This window comes from Drosophila yakuba, chromosome 3R, assembly GCF_016746365.2.
Source record: "Drosophila yakuba strain Tai18E2 chromosome 3R, Prin_Dyak_Tai18E2_2.1, whole genome shotgun sequence".
Lineage (NCBI taxonomy): Eukaryota > Metazoa > Arthropoda > Insecta > Diptera > Drosophilidae > Drosophila > Drosophila yakuba.
Window position 1 is genome coordinate 29,591,695 of NC_052530.2, and position 23,165 is coordinate 29,614,859.

At 43.8% G+C, this 23,165-nt stretch overlaps 3 protein-coding genes across 3 annotated transcripts in view; all 3 read right to left on the minus strand.

Annotated features, from left to right (window-relative positions):
- The window catches only part of LOC6538955 (5-hydroxytryptamine receptor 1), a 60,126-nt gene that overhangs the window by 20,060 nt on the left and 16,901 nt on the right, over positions 1 to 23,165 (minus strand). The gene's annotated exons all lie outside the window — the stretch shown is intronic.
- On the minus strand, positions 11,748 to 12,292 carry LOC6538956 (coiled-coil-helix-coiled-coil-helix domain-containing protein 10, mitochondrial). Its single transcript, XM_002099423.2, has one exon. It carries the CDS (start codon positions 12,167 to 12,169, stop codon positions 11,825 to 11,827), a length of 345 nt encoding a protein of 114 aa, XP_002099459.1. The 5' UTR covers positions 12,170 to 12,292; the 3' UTR covers positions 11,748 to 11,824.
- Positions 14,070 to 14,842, minus strand: LOC6538957 (coiled-coil-helix-coiled-coil-helix domain-containing protein 10, mitochondrial). Its single transcript, XM_002099424.4, has one exon. The coding sequence runs from the start codon at positions 14,728 to 14,730 to the stop codon at positions 14,215 to 14,217; it is 516 nt and encodes a 171-aa protein (XP_002099460.3). The 5' UTR covers positions 14,731 to 14,842; the 3' UTR covers positions 14,070 to 14,214.

Below are 23,165 nucleotides of genomic sequence, written 5' to 3' on the forward strand. Positions count from 1 at the left end.
AACTCGTGGCTCAAAATGCCAGTACGTTATTCGAGGGTATTGCGAGCGATTGGTATTGGCGTTACCACAAAAGTGTAACCGTTGTGCGCTGGTATGAATTATGCGCCGCACTCAAAGGGCAATTTAAGGACGACCGAACTGACAGAAATATCAGGGCCGAGATAGACCAGAGAAAGCAACGCGGAAGCGAATCATTCGATGATTTCTACCGGGTAATAGCGACTCTTGCGGATAGACTATCGCAGCCCATGTCAGAAGGAGCTATGGTTGAAACCTTACGAGCCAATCTCCAACCCGATATTCAGCACGAAATTTTATACGAGCGTGCCGATACCGTTTCCGAATTAAGAAGGTTGGTTAGGACTCGGGAAATCTTTATGCAAAGCGTAGGGAAGCCTCAGGGGTTTCCACAACGCCAGGTACCCAGGCGACAGGTTTGCGAGGTCCAATGTCAGATCGAGTCAGAATCGGAATTCGAAGATCTAGAGGAAGATCTAGAGTTAGCGGCCATGGAATTGCAGTGCTGGAACTGCCAGGAAAAGGGTCACAGGTATCAGGAGTGCACCGCGGATAGACGTGTCTTCTGTTATGGTTGCGGTAAAGCAGATACTTATAAGCCGTCATGCAGTAAATGTACTAGTTACGCTCCAAAAAACCAGCAAGGGCGTGCCACAAGGGCACGCAGACAGATGGTTTCGAAATCAACGATGACAAACTAAACGATATCAACCAAACTAGTAGCAGCGTATCTACAACCTTTGAGGTGGACCAGGTCCAACAAAAGCTAGAGGTCACAGATACAAGCCGATCAAAAATTCGCAGGGAGAAAAGAAAAAAACTAAGAAAGGAAGAACGGAAGCTGCTTCTCTCAGCCATGGTGGGGCAACTTCGCGACGTTAGGCCGTATGCTCAGGTGAAAATGCTAGGAAAAACAGTAGTGGGCTTATTGGATACAGGGGCATCAGTTAGCTGCATAGGTGGTAGTCTGGCCACAGAGCTGCCAGGTCTAAATATTTTATGCCAAAAATTTACCGCAGATGTTAGAACAGCCGATGGACAATCTCAGAAAATTACCGGCCGAGTAACCACTGAAGTGTCCTTCCGGAACGAGAATAAAAATATCACCTTCTACGTAGTTCCATCTTTAGCAGGGGATCTCTATTTAGGTATAGATTTTTGGAAGCACTTTCAGCTGCTACCCGAAGCTTTCTGTGGCAACAACCAAGTAGTGGCAGCCTTAGAGGAGCCTTCGGCTCGAGAGCTTACTCAAAGCCAGCAGAAAACGCTGCTTCAGGTTGTTCAACTTTTCCCGTCGTATGCCTTAAAAGGATTAGGAAGGACCCAATTGATTACCCACTCCATTGATGTTGCTCAAGCAAAGCCAGTAAAGCAAAGACACTATGCCGTATCGCCTGCAACAGAAAAACTGATGTACGCCGAGTTGGATAGGATGCTCAAGTTAGGGGTTATTGAAGAGTCATCCAGTGCTTGGTCCTCCCCAGTAGTCCTGGTGCAAAAACCAGGAAAAGTTAGGCTTTGTATTGATAGCCGAAAGTTAAATGAGGTGACGGTAAAAGATGCATACCCAATGCCCTTAATAAATGGAATATTGAGTAGACTCCCTAAAGCTGAGTTCATTACTACCTTAGACCTTAAGGATGCATTCTGGCAGATCCCGCTAGACCAAAGCTCCAAGGACAAAACAGCGTTTACCGTGCCAGGGAGACCCCTTTACCAATTTGTGGTTATGCCTTTTGGGTTATCAAATTCTCCTCAGACTATGTGCAGGCTGATGGATAAGGTGATACCCGCAGACTTGAGAAACGAGGTGTTCGTTTACCTGGACGACCTACTAATAGTTTCAGACACGTTCGAAAGGCACATAGAAGTTTTGCAGGAGGTTGCCTCTTATCTACAAAAAGCCAAACTAACCATAAATGTGGAGAAGAGCAACTTTTGCATCAAAGAAGTAAAATATCTAGGACATGTGATTGGAAATGGAACTGTAGGGACGGACCCAGATAAAATATCCGCCATAGTCGAATTTCCAAGCCCGCAATCAATGAAGCAAGTTCGTCGATTTTTAGGGATGACTGGGTGGTACAATAAGTTCATAAAGAACTTCGCAGCGCTAGCCTCCCCAATTACAGATACTCTAAAAAATAAACGGAGATTTGTTTGGACCAAGGAAGCTCAGGAAGCCTTTGAGGGGCTAAAGGAAAAAATGTGCACTGCCCCAGTTTTACACAGCCCGAATTTTGACGCACCTTTTTCCATTCATTGCGATGCAAGCAATACAGGAGTTGGTGCAGTCCTGATGCAGCAAGACTCGGAAGGAAACGAGGTTCCGATCTCCTTTATGTCTCGGAAGCTGAACAGGTGCCAATCAAACTACACGGTGACCGAAAAGGAGTGTCTGGCAGCCGTGTTGGCAGTAAAAAAATTTAGGGCATATGTGGAGGGACAAGAATTTAGTATTATCACGGATCACGCTTCTTTAAAATGGCTTATGTCCCAAGGAGACCTAAGTTCCCGTCTGGCCCGCTGGTCCCTAAAATTACAAGGGTTTAAGTTTAAAATCAGCCATAGAAAAGGCAGTCAGAACGTGGTGCCAGACGCCCTGTCAAGGACCTTTACAGACGACCTATCCGCTTTCGAAGTAGCAAGTTTAGTGGATATGGAGGCCAAAGCATTCAGGGGAACGGAGTACGAAAATTTAAAGTCAGCTGTCTCTTCAGGAACACCCAGATTGTTGGATGTCAAGATCAGCAACGGGTACTTGTATCGCCGCGCGGAACGCGCTGCAGACGAAAAGGTTGGAGATGAGTCTTGCTGGAAACTTTGGCTTCCCAAAGAATTAGTTCCCGAATTGCTAAAAAGAGCTCATGAAGATCCCATGGCAGCCCACTGCGGAGTAGCTAAAATGTTGGAGAAACTAAGAAGATATTTTTATTGGCCAAATTTAGCAGCAGATGTTAAGGAATTTGTCAGCAAGTGTGCGGTGTGTAAAACTACCAAACACCCCAGTCAGATCTTAAGGCCACCCTTAGGAAATACTGGTCATTCAGACAGGATCTTCCAAAGACTTTATGTCGATTTTTTAGGACCGTATCCGCGTAGCTCAGAAGGGAATATAGGATTGTTCATAGTTGTCGATCATGCTTCAAAATTCCCATTTTTAAAAGCCGTAAAGAAGTTCACAACGGAGGCTATCCTTCCCTTCCTGGAAAAGGAAATCTTCCACTGTTTTGGCGTTCCGGAAACAATCATTTCCGACAATGGGGTACAATTTAAATCCGTGGCTTTCAATTCCCTGTTAGAAAAATATGGCGTGGCGCATTCTTATACCGCTATTTATGCACCGCAAGCCAACGCTTCAGAAAGGGTCAACAGATCTGTTTTAGCTGCTATTAAAGCTTACATAGACCCAAACCAAAAGAACTGGGATAGTAAGCTCAGTAGCATCTGTTGTGCGTTAAGATCGAGTTTACACTCAGCCATTAAAACAACTCCCTATAGAATGGTGTTTGGGCAGCACATGATTGTAGACGGGAAGTCGTATCGAGTTATTAGAGAACTAGGACTGCTGGAAGATAGAACGGTGCAGTTTGATAAAGACGACTCGAGGGATATAATCATGCGTACCGCCCAGGAGGCGATGGACGTCCAAAGGCAAAGAAACGAGCGGTCCTACAATCTGAGAAGCCGAGAGGTATCTTATAGACCTGGACAGGAAGTGTACCGACGGAACTTCCAACAAAGCAATTTTTGCAATGGGTTTAGCTCAAAACTGGCTCCGGTCTTCATAAAATCAAGAGTTCGGAAGAAGCTAGGAACGGCTTATTACGAGATCGAGGATCTCCAAGGAAAGGTTGTAGGCAAATACCATGCTAAAGACCTACGGCAATAGAAAGTATCCGCCCGACAAGCTTGCATCTTCCTTGTGGTAATACCTTACCCCAAGTTAGATTTTGGTAGGGGGGAATTGTAAGGTAGCTTGTCGTGATCTCGGCCTAAAAGTAGGCACTTAATTAGGTCGTGCTTAAGGTCGGGAAAAATGTTAACTAGGCTGTCAGGAAGAGCATTTCTCCAACTGCAATTTTTGGAGTTCAGACTCGGGGTCCCGACCCGAAGCGGTAGCCACTGGGCATTAATTGAGTTTATACCAGCGAACGAGAAAGTGCGTCCGTGCTGTCCGAGAATAAAAGTGATCTCTCAAAAGTACAGGAAAAAAGATTTGATAATTCAACCAATTCAAACAAAACCCGGTGAATCGGAAAGTCTATATTTTGATTAACTTTAGTGCCAACCCCTAGAGGGTAAGTTTTGTGCGTGTGTTGTGGCTCAGAATTTTTTCTTAAGGGCATAAAATTACAGGTGGCACCTAGGAAAATATTTAATTTTCAAGAGAATAACTAATGCCAGTGCGACCAGTGAAGGAAACATAAATTTGCCGACCAGGAGGTCTAATTCTGGATTGCATCAGACAGCAGCCACCGTTAAGCGCAGGAAAATGATTTAATTGAATTCAATAACATTATCTACATATATACCCATTTTTACCTTACACCGCTTCACACCTGACCGACTGCTTGTTAAGCAGATCGGCAAACAGTCAAGCAGATCAGCATAAGATATTCCGATAGGAAAAAAATAAAAATTCACCTTATGTTAGGAAATTAATTTAAGTTATGTTGTAAGAGAATAGAATTCATTTAGGGCAATTCCTTCCTTTTCTTTCCTTCTCCCTTTATTCCATATTCCTTCCTCTTCCCACATGAGCGAAAGCCCGCCTAAAGTGGCGTGAGCACAAGAAGGAAGTAAAAAGAGAAGAAAGAGTACCGCAGTAGGAGAGCGGCTCAAAAGAGCAGATCAAAAAAGAAATAGCTCTCTTAGAATTAAAAGGCGGTGTAAGCTGTTTTCTCTTCCACAGGCAACCACTTGAAGCGCTTCATCGTGGGAAATGCAGAGTGAGTACTAAAGGTTTTATTTAAATGAGAAAGCAGCTGCCGGAAAAAAAATCAAACAATTAGCTACTGCGGCGCTACTTGTTTTCCAAGTTCACAAATAAATTCAAAAAAAAAGAAATTTTAAAATGGAAATGAAAATTGCTCTTGTCTAAATTTTACCCTTGCCCCAATCTTCGCTTTTTTTGCTTAAATCTTAAAAGAATAAAAAAACAAAAAATTTAAAAATTAAAATGCACATCCCTATATAACCTACTTCCCCTATTCTTAAAGCCCAGCAAAAATATTCCTTTTTTTTTGTTAAGCAAACAAAAATTTTACATTTTACATATATATCTCTGGCGATAATGTCTACATGAACGCCACATTCAAAAAAAAGTCTTTTAAAAGTTAAATCTTGATGTTTAAAATTTGTAAGTTAGGGTAGTCATTTAGGATAGGTGGTATAAACCTGTTTCAGTTAAAACATTGTCAGTTTTTAAGTTTGTTGTATGTTAAAAATTAAAGTTTATAATGTTTAAATCAGAGTAAATCTCTCTAGGGGTGCCATGCGTCGACGGAAGGTGTATGAAGTGTAAAGTATAGCATACTTGTAGGGATCACCAGTTAAGTTAAATGGTTAGTGGTGGTCAAGGTAGGGTGGGCGTCGACAGCTTAACAGCTGCTGTCGTACGAGTGTGCTATGTCCTTGTTTGTCCTTAGTCCTGTCGTCCGATAGTCCTTTAGTTTTTTTGGTGGAGATCAATTCCAAAGCACGCGAAATAAATAAGAGTGATACGAGACGAGCATGTAGTCGCGATGTTAAATATTCCCCCCCTTTACTCTACCGAGAATTGGTAGCCGGAACCAGCGCGTGCTTGATCGCCCAACTACAATGAACCATCTGCTCGGGGAAGATATACTCGTAGTTCGCTACAATCAGTGCTATAATGGAATAATAAATTCTTTGCTGCATTTACTGCATAAAAATGTGTGCATTAATTTACACATTCAACTAATTTAATTATTTAAATATTTCGAATTATTTCGATTTGCTGTTTATTTTTAAAACATTTATATATCTACAGGCTGTCGTAATGGAAAAAATTCAGCAAAATCAAATTACACACGTTGGAGCTCAACTTGACAATGTATGAATAAGTTTGTATCAGGGGAATTTTTGATTTATGCCAGCAGCAGAAAATTATTGTTTAATTGGCTGCCTTTAACATGCGGCATTCGGCTAAAAAACAGCAGCTTAAATTTGCATAATGCAAATTAATTCCATCCTAGCATTAACTTCATAGAATCCTTACCTTTTTTTCAGGTCTGACAATTGCAATTTAAAAAGCTAGGCAAGTGGCGAATAAAGAACTGGTCCTTTTGTGCTTATCCCGACCACAATCCAATTGAGTTACTACCACTTTGCATTCAAGGACCAATTAGCTGAGGTTGCCGCTCCTCGCTGCAGCGCAAGTCCTTGAGCATCTGGCCGGAATTGTCTTGACCAGAAGAAAGCCTTACTGCGGCTTACTGCGCTGGCAAGCGCATTTGCGGTTGAGTTTTTCCGCTAATTTTCGCCGAAGAAAAGCCAGCAATTTCCCCTTCGGACTCGCTCGACTGCTCGGAACGGAAGTGGGCGCTAATTGAGGCGCTCTTCTTCGTCGTTGTAGACAAGTTGCAAACATTGTATCTGTCTGGTTGTCATTCGATAAGAAGCCCAGAGAACTACTGTCTGCCACCAATCTGCTAACATTCTGACCCATCCAATTGTATTACCACAAATTATGTCACGTATTAGCGGAGTGAAAAACTTTGGCGAGAGACGCGAACTTTTATGGCATAATTGAACTCTGCGTCGGTTAAGTTTTGGTTTCGGTTTCGCACCACTGGAGCAAAGTTTTTAATGTCAACACATAAGCACCCGTTGTGCACTTTCCACAGGACATCGGGACATTGGGACATTGCCGCGGGATTAGGACGATGGAGCTGGAGATGGAGACATATCCATGCATGCGCCGGCGAATCGCCAATCAACATCATCGTCATCGTCAACGGCGACGGCGACGACGACTATAACCGCAGCCATCACAAATGCCATTAGAGCGGCAAGTGGGTTTTGGCCCGCAGCAAGGACACTGCGCCCGCTTCCGCCCACCACCCACCACCCACTACCATCCACCCACCACCCACCAGTCAGCAGGAACAACGAGGTCCTAGTGGCATTAGTAACCACCAAGCCCTCTCGGAAAAATATAGAACGGCAGCTCAACTAACGCATCGTAAATTGAGATTTCTATTTATTGTCGGCGACCACAGAGCACTGAGAAAAAAGCGTGGTCACAAGTAAATTTAAGTTCTTCTTCAAAGGGTTTCTTGGCTATACAAATTATATATTGATATATTTTTTGAGTGCCTCGCTGAATATTTATAACTTTTAAGAACTATTCACAGATTATATGTTTTCGGTGCATTGCAGCAGTTCATCAAGTGTACGCTATATGTCTGTGGGTTCAGTTCGGTTCAGCTCAGCTGGGTTAGCTGAGTTTTATGCAGTCCAGTCACCCACATCCACATCCACATCCACATCCACTTTCCCACTTTCCATTTCCCCCACTTTACCCCAAATGTCACCAAGTTGAAGCGGTCTGCCGACTTTATAAAGTCGCTTAAGCATTTTTAATGGACTTTTAAGTTTGCTCTATTGTTTCATTTGCACTGCCTTTATGTTGATACACTGCATACTTGTGCATACATTTTTGTGCAATGTGATACTGAATTCATTTCACTGCAGTAAAATGTGTTCCCAAGATAAGTAGGTTTAAACGCACACATATTCCATTTAATGTGAACTATTTGGTTTAATTCTTCGTGGCCGTAATTTCCATAAAAGCATTTCAGTCGAGTGCATAAAGTTTTTAAATTCCCAATTAGGAAACACATTTGAATTTCAAATTGTTTTACCGGCTGACTCATTAGCTTTGTGAATTTACCAGCAAATCGAGTTATTTATATACCTTTGGCATGCTAATATTGATGTTATATAAGTGATATCCGCCCACTGGGCGTGCTGGAGTAAGCTGCGATAAAGTTAATACGTATTTGCATTGCAATCAGCTAAATTTCCTTAATCACAACTAAACAAACTCCCCTCTGAAATGGCTAAGGTCCTGCTCCCATTTCTCCTTTTTTCCCTCAAGCGATGAGAGCTGGGTAAATACAATTAACCAAGGCTGCACGATTGTTTCGCTACTGAAATTCCGTACGTTCTATTAATACATATTTGATCTACTTATTTCAATCAATGTTCTGTCAACTACTTTTCGGCTGTTTTCCCTTCTCTAAACAAACTGTCAATCATAGGGAAAATCCCCCGGGGGAAAATCGGGAAATGTCCTGGAGGCGCTGGCTTTATTATGGAAATTAAATTGATATTTAAGTGACACATTGTGGCGACGGGGAGGGGGTGAGTAGGATAAATTTCGGCTGACGGCAAATTGTTGGCCCATACGCCCATTGTTAAGGCGAAATTAAATTTTTATGGGCTTAAACTGGGCTCAGTTGTTGTGCTTTTGTGGGCGTTTCGCCCCAAAAATATGCCTCGCCATCTAATGAAGCAGCTGGCAGCTGAGTGTGTGTATGCTGTGTGTGTGTATGCTGTGTGTGTGTGGTGTGTGTGTGTTTGTGTGTGTGTGGTGTGGGTGTGTGGTGTGTTTGTGTGTGGTCAGCTTATGGTTTTTTGGCCTGGCATTTTGGTATTTTGACCTTTCGGCTGTAGGGTTTAATTAATATGCAAATGCAAACGGACGAAGAGCAGGCAAGGAGTTGGCCAAACCGAGCTAGCAATTTAAATTTAGTTCTCCCATCTTTAATGAACTCCCAAGCGCCGGAAAGTTGTGTTGCTGAATTATTTATTGGACCGCAACTTGGTCCACATGCTGGCATTACCAACTTTTCGGTGCCTCGGGCTGCCTGCAAAGCAATTCTGCGGTCCCACTCCATATTCATGGGTCGCCATTTGCTGGACGCCATTTGCAATTCGTATGCAGTGCATTTCCGGTTTTCGGAAATGCATTTCCGCTTCCGCCGCCCGCATTGCTTTGCAGCTCCGCAGCTCAGCAACCTTGCAGCCCTTCAACTGTAGAGCTTTCGCCACAGTTTGCTGCACATCAATTTGATATTTGACAGATGCGCTCAAAACTAATGCACTTACTGGCCATTCAACCAATTTGGTTACACGATTTTGATGCAATTTATTGCATTGCACGCCCCACTGCCCCACCGCCCCAACGCCCCATCGCCCGACCACTTGTGAAATTGATTTGATTTTTATTAGCATTTTATGCGATTTGCCCAAGTGTCCATGGAGCGCGCTGCCCGGGGAATTAAATTAAACACGTTCTGCTCGGTGAGCCAGTGGAAAGTGCTCACCATACTCCATACACCATACACCATACACCAAACACACACACACCGACTTTGTGTGGCCAGTGGAACAGTGAAGCAGGTGGACCAGCCATTTCTCATTGTTTGCCCGCAGCCGGTTTTCCTCGCTTTTCCTTTTTCCTGTGGCCACGCCCCCATGCCCCCATGCACACACAAAAACACACGCAGGCGACCATTACACTGAAAAATGCGCAATAATCGGTCATGCATATATGTACATGGAAACACCAAAATGGGGCTTAACTTTTTAAGCAAATTTTGTTAGTTTTCCATGTGCAGACAACATGAAGTAAATTCCTGATCAAATCAATTCAATGTTGCAAATATGTAAAGTATTCTTCGGAAATTTTCCCGGTATATACACCACAATAAAGAGTTAAAACACGGCTGATTCGCAGTTGAATGCGTGTTTGCCATATCGAATTTCACACTTTCCCCCGCTCCCTTTTCCACCCGCAGTGCTTTCTTTGGGAAAAGCGTGAAAAGGCACAATGGAAACAGGAAAATTCGGTGGCAACAAAAAGAGGCAATCAATGAAACGCTTTTGCTGTTGCACCCGTCACCTGCCAATGCAACTGCAACTGCAAATCCATCTGCATCTGGCTGGAATTGTGTGTTGGATTTTGCCATCTCGTTCTTAATGTGTTTTCCCGCTTTTTGCCCGCCTCACATCATATTTCACATCAGTAGTTGGGCTGCGTAATGACAGGTATGTAATGATATTGCAAAGAAATTAAATAAATAAGAAAACTTTAATTATAGATGACAACTTCATAACACAACAACACGACGTGGTTCAGTGGTAACTGAAATGGTGGCACTAGTTTCCAATTCAAGGACTCTTAATTGGACGCAATTATGGCTTGACCTGACTACCAGGTCAGATCCCTGTTCATATCCTCCTGTCGTGCAGTTCCGCTGACCGCAGTGGGAGGTCCTTGCTGCCAGGACCAGCTTTTCGGCCAGGATGTGCCAGATCAGCGGGAGCTGGGGGGCAGCAGGAAGCCCTCTTTAAGAGCATGTGAGCCGGGCAAGTTTTGAGCACATAATAAATATTTATTAGGCCCGCTGCTGCTGGCCAAAATTTAATTTGTTTTCATTAAGCCAGACAAAGCGCTTAAGACAGCTGCCAACGTACAGTTCAGCTTGCTCAAGTGCGATTTGCTTAGACTCGTAAAAATGAAGAGGCAATTGGCTTGAAGCTTTAACAACTTTAGCGAATTTAATGACAGTTATGTGTCTATTTTTATAGATAGAAAACGCGAATTTAACAGCTCAGTTTAAAGGCAGTCTGCATTTGCATTTATATTTGAGGAATGTTTTAGCGAATGTATGCTTTTAATGTAGCATTTATGGGTAACGACGTACTAAAATGATTGAAATGCTAGTTAGTTTGGTATAAGCGGCAAGTGGTTCAGGTTAGGCAGGCTTGACTGTGTAACTCCTCCAAGGAGTTTGCTGCTGCAAAAATATGCTTGAAATTAAAAAGGGTATTCTCGCCGGGGTCCTCAATGTCAGCGTCGTCGCCTTGACGTGGCCAAAAACATTTCGCTGGCTTAATTGCGCGCAAGCCAAGCAGATAAAAAAGCGAAATGAAAAAGTTTGCGACCCACCAAAAAAACCCCCCAAAAAAAAAAAAAAAATAAAGGGGAAAAAAAGACGGAAAAACGCGAAAATGCGAAACAAAAGCGCTCAAAGCGAGGAGAAAAGCGCGTTCGTCGCTGAAATCGGTGGGGGTGGGCTTTCATTTTTGGGCGGTGGCGAAGTAACATAACAAAACAAAATTAAAGTAAATATGCGCCCGGATCCACAGACAAAGTAGAAAGGCAAACAAAGCCGAGATCCTGACAAGGGGTCGAGGGACAGGAGACAGCAGAGACAGCAGAGACAGGAGCAACTGGAGGGACAAGGACGACAGTAAACAAAATCACAATTAACTGAGAATGACGAAAAATAACAGCGCCAAAGGAGCAGCGAGCATGTGACAATGGGGCAGCTTTAAAGTGGTAACAAAAAAAAAAAAAAAAAAACACAGGCAAAGGGGGAAGCTCAAGGACGAAGGACCGACCTGTCATAAAGCATTTTAATTGCGCACCCACATCGCCTGAACTTGATTGGAAGTGCTGAAGTCTATTCAAATTGGACCCAAGGACCAAATGGAATGTTTAATGATTGGAAAAGGGTTTTCGGGCTCTGGTGCGCAGATTAGAGTGACAATGACAATGGCAATGACATGGCAGCGGAGCTCCAATAAATGTCTGCTAAGCAATGAGCTTCTTATTATCCTTGGTGTAAGCGATAGAATCTCTATAATTACTATTCAAAGTTGCGCAGGCTAAATAATTAAAACAGCAATTTTAAAAACTTAAATTTTCTTGCGAGAAACTTATCTAGCTTAGCATGAACGTCTTAAGATTTCACAATTGTTCGTCCTAAATATTGTATTCGCGGTGGCATCGGCGCACTGCATCGTTGAACTCCTTGCACACACTGAGATCGTCGTTTTCCTCGGTGCACTTGAGGAACTGCCTCATTTCCTTGGCGCAAGGACCTTCCTCCACCAAATCACTGTGATGCGGCTGCTGGCCACGTCGTCTGAACAATCCGGTTATTCCGGATCCGATGGCATGGCCCACGGCTGATCCCGCTGCCACGCCCACGGCATGGGCGGCCGCATCCTTGAAGACCATTTCGGTACTCTTGGCGGTGAACAGCACCGGCGGCGAATAGTTGGTGCAACTTGGTCTGACAGAAGCACTTCTCTGTCTGCGCGGCATATTTCCCCTTCTTTTCTGCGCTTAAAATTTATGTATATTTCGAGATGAGCTAAATCGGGTTTACCTCCAAACGGTAGAGTAGAATTTCGAATGACACATGTGGCATTTTGATGGCTAACTCATAGACTCCTGGCCTGCTCTGGGTATCCTTTTTTCGCAGCTTTGACAGCTAATTTATATTGCATTCCCTGCCAGCTAATTGCTAAGTGCATGCGAGAGCGCCACCTGGCGGCCAGTGGCCAGCACCCTGCAGCGAGGACGAAAAAAGGAATTCTAATTTGTTTTCCCTTCTCACTTCCCACTTTTTTTGCGTTTGCTTTTCCCATTTCCCATTTCCCGCACTAATTACAAACACATAATGAATTTGTCGGCAAACGCGAGAGGTATAAAAGCAATACAAATACACAACTCCAGCTGGCTTCCCTTTTAAAATTCCACCAAGGAGGGGGGCTAAGCTGGTGGGGATATGTGGCCCTCGAAATACACTGAAAAAAATGTTAGCTTCGGAACTACTACCAATTAGTATGGAACTTAAAGTTGAGATGCAGCAACGACTAATGTGTAATGGTTAATTCTTAAATAATCTATAAATATTAAATAAGTTGTATTTTTTTGTCTGTACTTTTTCCGCACTGCTCGCAACCTTTTGAATTAAACAAGCGAAGGGCCTTGATGAACATCCCAGAAAACATTAACAAAATGGATTTCGGATTTAGGTGGCTGGTGGAACCGCATAGGAAATTGCTTTAGCCGAAGAGTATTTCAAATGGCAAGAACTTTCGACAAAGTCAAAACTCTTCGCTTTTAGCGAGTGCAACGGAAATTCTTTAATTGGCTGGCAGCATGCTAGAGTTGTGACTATTTTGGCTTTTTGGGGGGGTGTAGTGGCGAAAACACAGCGGCAATTAGCCAAACTGCCAAAAGTTTGGGCCTAATTCGAATTACGCAGTGCCCCATATGCTGAATTTTTGGCAGCGAGTTCATGGGGCAAACGGAATATTTCATTAAATTATTGCCAACCGCAGAAAACCGAAAACAGACCCGCTGCAAATGCCGCCTGATTGATGCTGTATTTAATGCTGCAGGGTGGCAAATTCCCCCTTTATGGCAGAGTTCGTGTTCATCAGCACTACACAATTTCCACTCACTCTGTTATGAATATTTAAGCAAATTATATTTGCTCGCTGAAAATTGTGTGCCGCCGCCATGTGAATAAATGTGACAGCAGCTGCTGCCACTTTCAGTTTTCAGCTTTCAGTTCGCAGAAAAAGTGGCGAAGGAGTCTAGGCAATGCTAATTTCATGTTGTTTATTGTTTTGGCTACAACTTAATCGGCCCTACTCTCTACTCTTTCGGTTCGGTACCAGCCATTGTTTATATATCAATCAACATCAATAATGTTTCGCAAGCAAGATGGATGGCCTGCAGCTCGGGGATGAGTTGGATGGATCTGCGTTCTGGTTGATGGCTGCCCGCATAATGCCAATTAATTTCCTTCTCCTTCCGAAGACGCTTTCTGCGCCGCTGAAGGGGTCCTTGTAAAAAATTGAAGGCAATTGCTCAAATTGTTAATCGAAATTGAGAAATGGCCCCAATCGAACGCACAAAAAGCAAAGAGGAATATCATAATTTAGTTGGGAATATTTTTCGTTTTCCGAAGACATATTGGCCTCTAATTTCACAAACTCGATCTCCAAAGTCGGGGAACGAATTTTTTTTCATTTCTTGACTTTAGCAATCATAATTTTGAAAAATTAGAAAAAATTTTTTTTTCAAAATTTTGACTTTTTTGTAAGGGGTACCATCATCATTTTTTGCAAAAATCGAAAAAAATTCAAATTTTTCAGAATCGATTGGCGATTGTTTAGAATGTTTCTACGGGTGTAAAAAAGGAAAAATATTTGGATCGGCACCGTAATAGGCTGTATTTTTCGAAAAATGTCTATTTTCAGGTAGCCACATGCAAACTATATCTCAATATCTGTATATGTGCAGAATAACTCTTTGATTAGCTTCTCTGATCCGGATCACCTTTGCATTGAGTCTCAGACGTTGTAGCGCCGCCGACACTGCTGCATTGCCTCGTTGAACTCCCTGCAAGCGGAGAGATCCCCACTGTTGTCCTCGGTGCACTTGAGGAACTGCCTCAGCTCGAAGGCACAGGGACCATCCTCCACCAGTTGAGGTCGTGCTGCCGAAGGCGCAGCCTCCTGCTGAGACTGCTCCTTTGCCGGGGCTGCGGCCTGACCACGCCCCTGGAACATTCCAGTGAGTCCTGCGCCCACAGCGTGGCCCACAGCCGATCCTGCTGCCACGCCAGCAGCGGTGGTGGCCATGTCCTTGAACCTTTCACCTGCCGTGGGACCCTTTGCCTCCGTGGAGGCCGCTGCCGAGGCTGCAGGAGCTGCAGCTGGCAGGGATTCCTTCTTGGGCTGCTGCACTGCCGGCAGATCCTTGCTGCTGCCACGTGGCGTCTTGGTGGCGAAGACATGGCTGCTCCGACTGCTTTGGCGGCGCATCGATCCTGTGGATCGTGGACTTTCCGAGCGTTGACGGGGCATATCCTTCCGAAAATGAGCAGACGAATGTGGGGGCTGACTTGCTCTCGCCTGGAAAGCTGAATTTAGAATGAATTGGCACGACTTTTGACCTTTCCAGACTCGACTACCACAGCCAACTGAACTGTTTAGTTTCCCCAACGGAACACTTGAACTTTGCCCGCTAATTTTCATTTTACACAGCAGTCGCGGAAGCTAATTTCATAGTGCACGACATAAAGATGCATATTACATTAACTCTTGCTTAAAGATTTCTCTGGGGTGATAAGAAAAAGCTACTTGCACTTACTAAGCTGAACTGTGGATTCAGATATTAGATGTATATATATTGCACTTTTGTTATATAAAAGATAGCTACATAAGGTCTCCATTCTGAAATGCCACATGAAATACACATTGGAAACGTGTTCTCAACGGCCTCTTAGTCGGCCACATGCTCTTTCATTACGTTTGACAGCAGCTATATTATAGTTGTGGCGCAAACTTATTGCACACTTGCGAATCGAGATGAATTGGGCTGGGGATATGCGGATTTCATTTGCATTCACGACGATTCTGTGGGCTGTTTCCCTGCTACCCACATATTCCATTTGCTGTTTGCTGATCTGCGACAGCCCAAACTGGCACGCTTTCAATTTGGAATTTGGAATTTGGAACTGCACTTGAGTGTCTGGATGGGCGTGAGTTTGCATAGCTGCGCTGATTGCACTTTGTGTAAATTAGGCGACGCCGGCCACAGTGCGTATGATTAATATGGGGGTTGAATGTGGGGGAAGCGGCTCGTTTCTGGCCCTCATTTGCATTTCTGGCCTCTGAGCGACTCGGTGGCTAATTCTCGGCTCGCAAGTGGCTCTCAAGTGCTACCCATTACAACCACCTCCGATATCCGACTTTGTACGACTCGTACGCCTCAATTACCTGCGCCGTTTTCCTCAAAACTGCCTCACTAACACAATTAAAGTCGCCACCTGCCCAACAACTCGACTATTCATAACTGCGAGGAGAATCAGGGAATCTAGAAGCGAAAATCTAGAAGCGAGAATGTTGAATGCAGAATGTTGAATGGCGAATGGCCAACATTTCAAATGCGGTAAATTACAGTTAACGATTTTGTAGCCCAGCAATTTGCTTTATCTTCAGATGTCTATCTACGGTTTGTAAATGTACTTCCACGTAGCTGCCCCGAACACCGTTCGCTTTGCATGTCGGCCGATGGATTCTATCCGTGCATAGTACATAGTACTACAGTACAACACAAAGCCACTTGCCCTGGTCATTGGCCAGCACCAAAGCCAGACCCATAGTGGCCAGCTCCCTACACTGCGCAAAAGATTAATAAAAGATTAAATCGAGATATATCAAATATGCAGTTCTGTTCAACAAAGACTATGTGGCCACTTTAGCATTCCGCAGTTCATATCGTTTAGCTGCTAACTCATGATTTAAGATTATGAATGCTTTTCTTGCAGTGTATGTTTGCGGTTAACAAATGTAGAAACACCGCCATAAAGGTGTTGAAATAACTGCTGCACCGCTGAACTCGGCTCCTTTGTTTGGCTTTCGTTGGCGGCGTTCTTGGCCGATTGTTACGGCGTTTTATGGTTATTGTGTTGGGGGCGCAATGCAAATTGCCGCCACATAATTATGTCGCAGTTGGGGGGAATTTATTTAGTATATATGTATTCGAAATACGAATAGGCCAGATGGACGTTGCTGCCAACAATGGGGAAATCAGTGCGACTTTGGGGCTTCGGGCTTGAAAGTTTCGCAATTGAACGGAAAGTTGCGGCTTTACACACCTGGACAAGTCCAACTTTTCCATGTCTAATTAGCAAGCGACAGTAGCAGTTCCAGCAAACTAATTTATATAAAAACTCGCTTTGGCTTTGGCTTTGGCACTGGCTTGGCAATCAAATAATAGAATGAGAACTTTTAATTTGCCAACGCCCTGACAACTCACGCAATGGAAGCACGGAAAATTCCGGGCGAAACAAAAAACAAAAGTTACTCCGACTTTTACCTCAGTTAAATCAGTTACTAATTGCATCGTCCTTGGCTGCCGATTAGAAAGCAATTTCAATCTACCAACGTTGTCACATTCAGTTCGAAGTTGCCAATGGGTGTCTTTTTTACTTACACTTCACGAACAGGAGAGACGACTATATCCTTAATTAAAACCAAACTATCTTGCCTTAAGCTCGTCTCCATTATTTGGAAATCCAAACTGCAATTTGAAATAGATCCGATTTAGCAACATATCAAATAAATAAATTGAATACAGCTCAGCAGAAATTAAAGACAAATCGTTGCTAGCTCCCAACACTTCTGCGCTGAGTTGTGAACAGGGTGCAGTATCTTGATTTTCCCCCACGAAGAGTGTTTTTCCAGGGAACTACTCCATTTCGCTTTCATCGAGTGTCAGGTTGCAGTTCCTGCACTGCCTGCTCCTTGACTAATGATCGCGTGCCAATGCAATGGCAATCTGCCATTACAATACTGCAACCTCACGCACGCATTTCCCTGGGGACAGGCAAACAAATGAATTTAGATTTCGTGGGGCTTTTTTTGTACATTTTGTAATTTTGTAAATTTTGCAGCCATTTTTTAAGCTTAACGAACGGGGTCGTTGATTGTACTACATTAGCTACATTTCAGGAGCCCAAAAATTAAGCTGGATATTAATGATTGCACTTAGAGAAGAGAGAGAAGGCTTCATTGTGTGGGCTGCGCAACTTGATAATGTGCAGATTAAAATTTTCGCGGCTCTTTCAGCTGAGTTTTCCACTTTTCTGCTTTATGAAGTGAGCGGCGCGAAAAGTTTCACTGCTTAAGCAGCCGCAAAAAGAAGTTTTTAATGAAAATAAATCATGCGCACACTTGACTGCTTCGAAGGACTTTCAGGAGCAGTAGCAGCAGCAGCAGGACTTATCGCCCGGGAATAAGCCAAGTGGGGCCAAGTCCCCGAATGCGAAGTTGCCACGCAAGGCGGCTCCAACGAATTTATGGACTTGCTCCAGTTGACATTCGATATAAATCAGGGAGCTGCAATTAGATGGCGGCTAAATTGGGCCGAATCACGAGAGACAGTTGGCTAGTTCTAGGCCAACTTTGGCAGACTACGAGTACTAGTGAAAAACAGCCCCCTGAAGGCCTTAAATCCTCGCACATGCAGTTGCCCACTGGCCACAGGTGTTTATTTAATTAATTTACATAAATCAGCTGGGTGCAACACGCACTCACACACATGTCTAACTGCCCTTGCATTTAATAAGTAATTAAGTTGAAATAAGCTTATTGGCGCAGCAGCAGGGCCGGGCCCAAAAACTGTTTACACTAATTAAATGACAGAGCTGCAGAGAAAATAAATAGAATTAAGCCCATATTTGCGTTGCGGTGCGCATACGTGGCGTATACGCAATGTTGTCGATGAACCAGCGCGGATTATTGGCATTAAGTAAGCCAGCCAGATAATTATGCAAATGCGAGTTTCAGCCTCAGTTTCAGCTTCAGTTTCAGCTTCAGCAGCTTTCGAGGTTTGGAGCTCCGCCCTTGAAAGGCCTGCAATTTTGGCCAACACCCCAACTAATTGCCAAACGTCGCCTACAAATTCCTCACTCGATTGTCTGCAGAAAACAAATGGCGCAAGGCAAATAAATAATGCATGGTTAAGGCGACGGGCGAGGGGGAATCGAGGAGAACATGCAAATAATGGCGGGCTCTTTCTACCTGCAAATCACTTTGAGTTATTGTATTTAGCCTTCAACATTTCCCGGCAAAGTAGAATAAATATTTTAAAGCCTCGCACCGTCTGCACGTCTCACCTGCAAAAGGTGTCCAACAGCCGCGCACTTTGGGCGATGATTGATATGGCTTTTTTTGTGGGAAGGGGGGAGGGGAGCAATGGGGGACAATTCCCCTTTTCAAACACAGAAAACGTCGAGTGTCAAAGTTTTTGTGCGCGCTTAGCGCATTTGATGAATTGTTAAAAGAAAATCGCGCGTATGTGTAAACATTCTGGTCTAGAAATGCGAGGGGCTGGAATCGTAAGCATGTGTGTGTGGAACTCAACTGTAGTACCAGCTAACAGCTATGAGTTTGGGGCCCAAAGTCTGAAAAAGTCTGAAGAAGTCTGAAAAAGTCTGACGAAGCTTCTGAAGCCGCCGACGAGCGAATGGCGGAAGCCCAAACAGCTGCTGATGATGATGGCGGTTGCTGTCGGTAAACAGCAAGAAATGAGTGGGAAATGCTATGGGAAAGCTGACTGCTTAATACCCTTCGTCCCTTGGCATCGAAGATAACCGCAAATGTCAGCCAAATATTATACGCGCGAATTCGCTGACTTTTGAGCCCAGCGAGTGTTAGTTATTTGAGTGTTGCTAATTGAGTTACTATACTACACTCTCCCATTCATCAGGCAAGCACTTTAAATAATTAAATGGCCAATTGCCAGCACGCGACTGCACAAAGGTCTTTCATTACTTTTAATAATTCAGTAGTTGACCAGCTTTAGTCAACTGCAAGTGGAATCAAGTAGATTAAACGACCAAGTGGAAATTGACGTGAGATTTACCCAATGAATAGGAAAATATACTAATACTAATATGCATGCCATAGGAGCTAAATTTAAAGCCATGAAAATTGTTTATGTAAACAGAGCAACTGACAAATCTCCAGATTTAAATAAATAGAGCAGGTGAATCATTGCCACAGTTCTTGTGAGTTTCACCTGGGCAAAACCCAAGGCAGCTATCGTAATGATTTCTATGCTAATGCAGCTAAAATTAGCATGAAATTTGTATTTACTGAGTGCTGGTCATAGGATTATTTGTGGCCCAGTAAGGGTATGCGCATTCAGATAGCAGGAAGCAAAAGTTTATGCAGGCTCTTCACTTTTAATCTGCCTTGGACCGAGCAGTACACACACGCACCCGGGCAAATACTCGCAAATATGCATATGTGAGCTGTCATTGCCTTAAAGAGGAAGAATCTTGGTATCCGGGACTCCTGGTATTTGTTTGGATTCTGCGTGGGCACCTAATCCTCGCCAGAGAAGCCACATTCTGGGCTGGGCGGGAAATGGAGCGACACTATACACATATACACATATACACCGTACACATCAAATCATCAATCACATGCTTTGGTGATTCATTGATAAGCCCAGCCTCTCGAAGCCCTCAAAGGACTCGGCATGCGGTCCTCGTGGCAATCATGTTAATAATGCCGCAAGATGTCGGCCAGCCCCATTAGCCTTCGCCATTAGGTCCCCATTTCGCATTTCCCATTCCATTTCCCTTTCCCTTTTGGATGGCAATTAATTTAAAGAGCTTTAAAGCCAGCGAAATGAAATGCAGAGCATGGGGGACTTTGTTTATTTTGATTTTGGAAATCAATTTTGAATTTGTTATTTATTTTTGATGTGGTTATCCGGCCAGCAGCCACTGGCGTGTAAACAAATCGAGCGCTTTTTTCGCAGATGCCACGAACAGACAGGCTCTGCTTTTTGCTTTTTGTGTGAAATAAATATAAAAACTGTATAAAAGGCAAATATTCATGTGGCATATACACACGTATACGATATTCGATATATGGTGCATACAATATGCGATCATGAAGCTTTAAATGTGTGTGTGCCATTAGTGTCACAAGTGTAATTGTTTTTTAATCGCATTGATAGCGCCGCGCCAGCAGCAAATTCCACACACGAAATTATTTCGAGTGTGTGCTAAAACCACTTGAAAAACGCCAAGAGCTTTGAAAGTGACCCAAAAAAACAAAAAACCCGCCAAGAGTGCTCGTGTGCAAGTGGGTGTGCGTTAATGCTCATAAACAAACAAAGGCAAAGACAAAGGAAAGTGGGTGTTGCGGGGTCGGAAGTGGAAATGTGAAAATGTGCAAAGCATTCGACTTAAGCTGTCTGCTCACTGCTCACAAAAACTAAACTAAAAATGCTGCACACCAAAATGGCGATAAAAAATTTACATAATGGCTGTAGGAAACATGAAAGCGAATAGTGGCACACGTGCAAATGAGGAGAGCGCATAAGTGACTGGCAAATGGCAAGTGACACTCGGAAAATGGAAAACCCTGCGGAGTAATGCGGCAAATGGAGTGACCAAGGCGGATAGAGTGCTGTGGGGGTACACCTAGATTATAAACAACTAGAAAACTCCATTTGTTATAGATCCTCTGGCAATTATAGACACTGTCATTAACACTACTCTACTCTTCCTATTGAGATACAAGATTCAGCATTAAAATATATATGCAAGTACTTTGATACAAGATTCAGCATTAAAGCATATATGCAAGTACTTTGATTCCAATTTAGTGAGACGTCTCCCTGTGATTTAAGAACCAGTGCCAGTGAGACAGCCAAGAAAATCCGTTTGTAATCGAAGTCGCCCCTAATGGCTCCACTTTGCACTGCTCTGCTAATGGTGGCTCCACTTAGTTCCTTGGCTTTTGTGCTCAAGACAGGGACTGTTGCAAATGCATTACATCAGTTTGGCCCGGGGCTCGCAGCCCGACTTGTATATCCTTGTACATCCTGTGCACACATAGAGCCCATGGAGCATATAGAGCAGGTCCTGGGGCCGGATTTTAATAAGCAAAAGGAAGAGGAGATGAGGAGATGGGGAGATGAGGAGATGAACACAACGACGACGAGCAGACCATCAGGGCAAAACGTGCCACGAGCACCACAATGTAAGATTTGATAAAAAGCCATAAAAAGCAGAGCTGGCAAAACTTAAGGCCAAGACTATAAAATAATAATGAAGTCAATTTCAATGATGTTGCTGTGGCCAAAACAACAAAGCTTAACTCGATCCGGCCCCTGACCCTGGAAAACGTTTCGTTATATTGTTATTATTGCTGCTGCTCTGGACAGCAAAGGGCAAACTGGGCAAAAAAAAATATAAAAAAATAAAAAAATACACCAACAAACCATCAACCAGCCAAGCAGCAAAACAGCAAACAAACAAAACAAAAGCCTCACGTCACATCATTTCCTGCAGCGATTTTCGTGTCTTGCCTTTGACGTTCCCTTAAAATTTTCCTCTTTTATGGCAATTAGCTTATGATTTTCATTGTTATGGCCGATACAAACCAGCCACCCCTAGTTCACTCAATGCTACACGTATGTAATTTATGCGGACAAAAAGTAAACAACTTGTCATTAAATGTGTAATGGACTAGCAGGCAAAAAGGGAGAAGCGTCCGTCGAAAAGTTATACTAAAAGTATTGCCTAAGCTGTCGTTTCCTCAGATTGCTTTTCCGTTTTCCTGCCAGTTCAGCTTTCCACTGAATTCAGCAAACTTTTGGCGGGCCCACTTAAAACTTGACCACTTAAAAGTTTCCCCGGAATGCATAATACCATTTAAAAACCCCCACCAGCCACCTGGTGTTCTGCTGTTTCTGTGTTCCTACTCCACCACTATAACTTGCTATTACTTGCTACTACTTGCTCCAGTACAGTACATTCCTCTGGAGACAACGAGCTGCCTGTCCATTAACAACTGTCTTGTAGCGCTCAATTACAATAACTAATTCGCAGCTAATCCGGTAGCATGTTTCCGCTCCAAATGGTCACTGTTTTCGCAGGGAAAGTGGAAAATGGGAAACAGGAGTAATAGGTAATGGGTAATGGGAAAATGGGAAAATGGGAAATGGTAAGCACTGCTCTTTTTGCACACCTTATGGGCCGAAATCAAAACACACTCCTTGAGTGCGTAAGCGTGTTAGTGTCAAGCGGCTTATCTATTATCATTTCGTTGAATTTTCAATGGGCCGGGCGAGAGCAGGGCAAACCTTTGTCTGTCCTTCGTCTGGGGCTTCATTACGCTTGATTTCTTGTGCCCCAACATGCACACAGCCACCCAAGCATTTGACGAGCACACGGCACAACATAGCCCTTTGTTCGTCGTCCTTCGTTGGGAAGGAGCAACTCTTCGGCCTCCTCGTCCTGGCGTTATAATGCCTTGCTCCTGGCCGAAGTCGTATGAGTGCTCCACTGAGGCGAAAATGTTACCAATAACACATTCACAGGCGGCTTTGCATATCATTTGCATAGCACATTAATAGCCGATGGATTTTAAAGCTTACTTTTGGTTACCAATTGATTAAGACCACCTTACAATGACTTTTAGAGGCAGCATTAAATCACAACATTTCCTCTCTGTGCACATAACCAAACAATAAGTCGGAGCAAGGCGTTCCTTCGTCACTGGACAAGGACGGACATTCGGGCAGCGTGCCGACGACAGGATGTGGTCACAGGATGCGAGCAGTGTGCCCAAGGACTTGGAGCTGCAGTCGAGTGACCAACCCAATGACTGACACCACAGTAAACAGCCAAGGGGCTGAGGGCCAGCGAAGAGGGTCCTAGGTAAACACCCAGTGCCGGCCACATAATGAACTGACTGCCAAGGTGGGT

What these genes read in the sequence shown, in the direction of transcription:
- LOC6538957 (XM_002099424.4), bottom strand. Translation starts at nt 14,730, where the DNA reads ATGCCCCGTCAACGCTCGGAAAGTCCACGATCCACAGGATCGATGCGC.
- LOC6538956 (XM_002099423.2), bottom strand. Translation starts at nt 12,169, where the DNA reads ATGCCGCGCAGACAGAGAAGTGCTTCTGTCAGACCAAGTTGCACCAAC.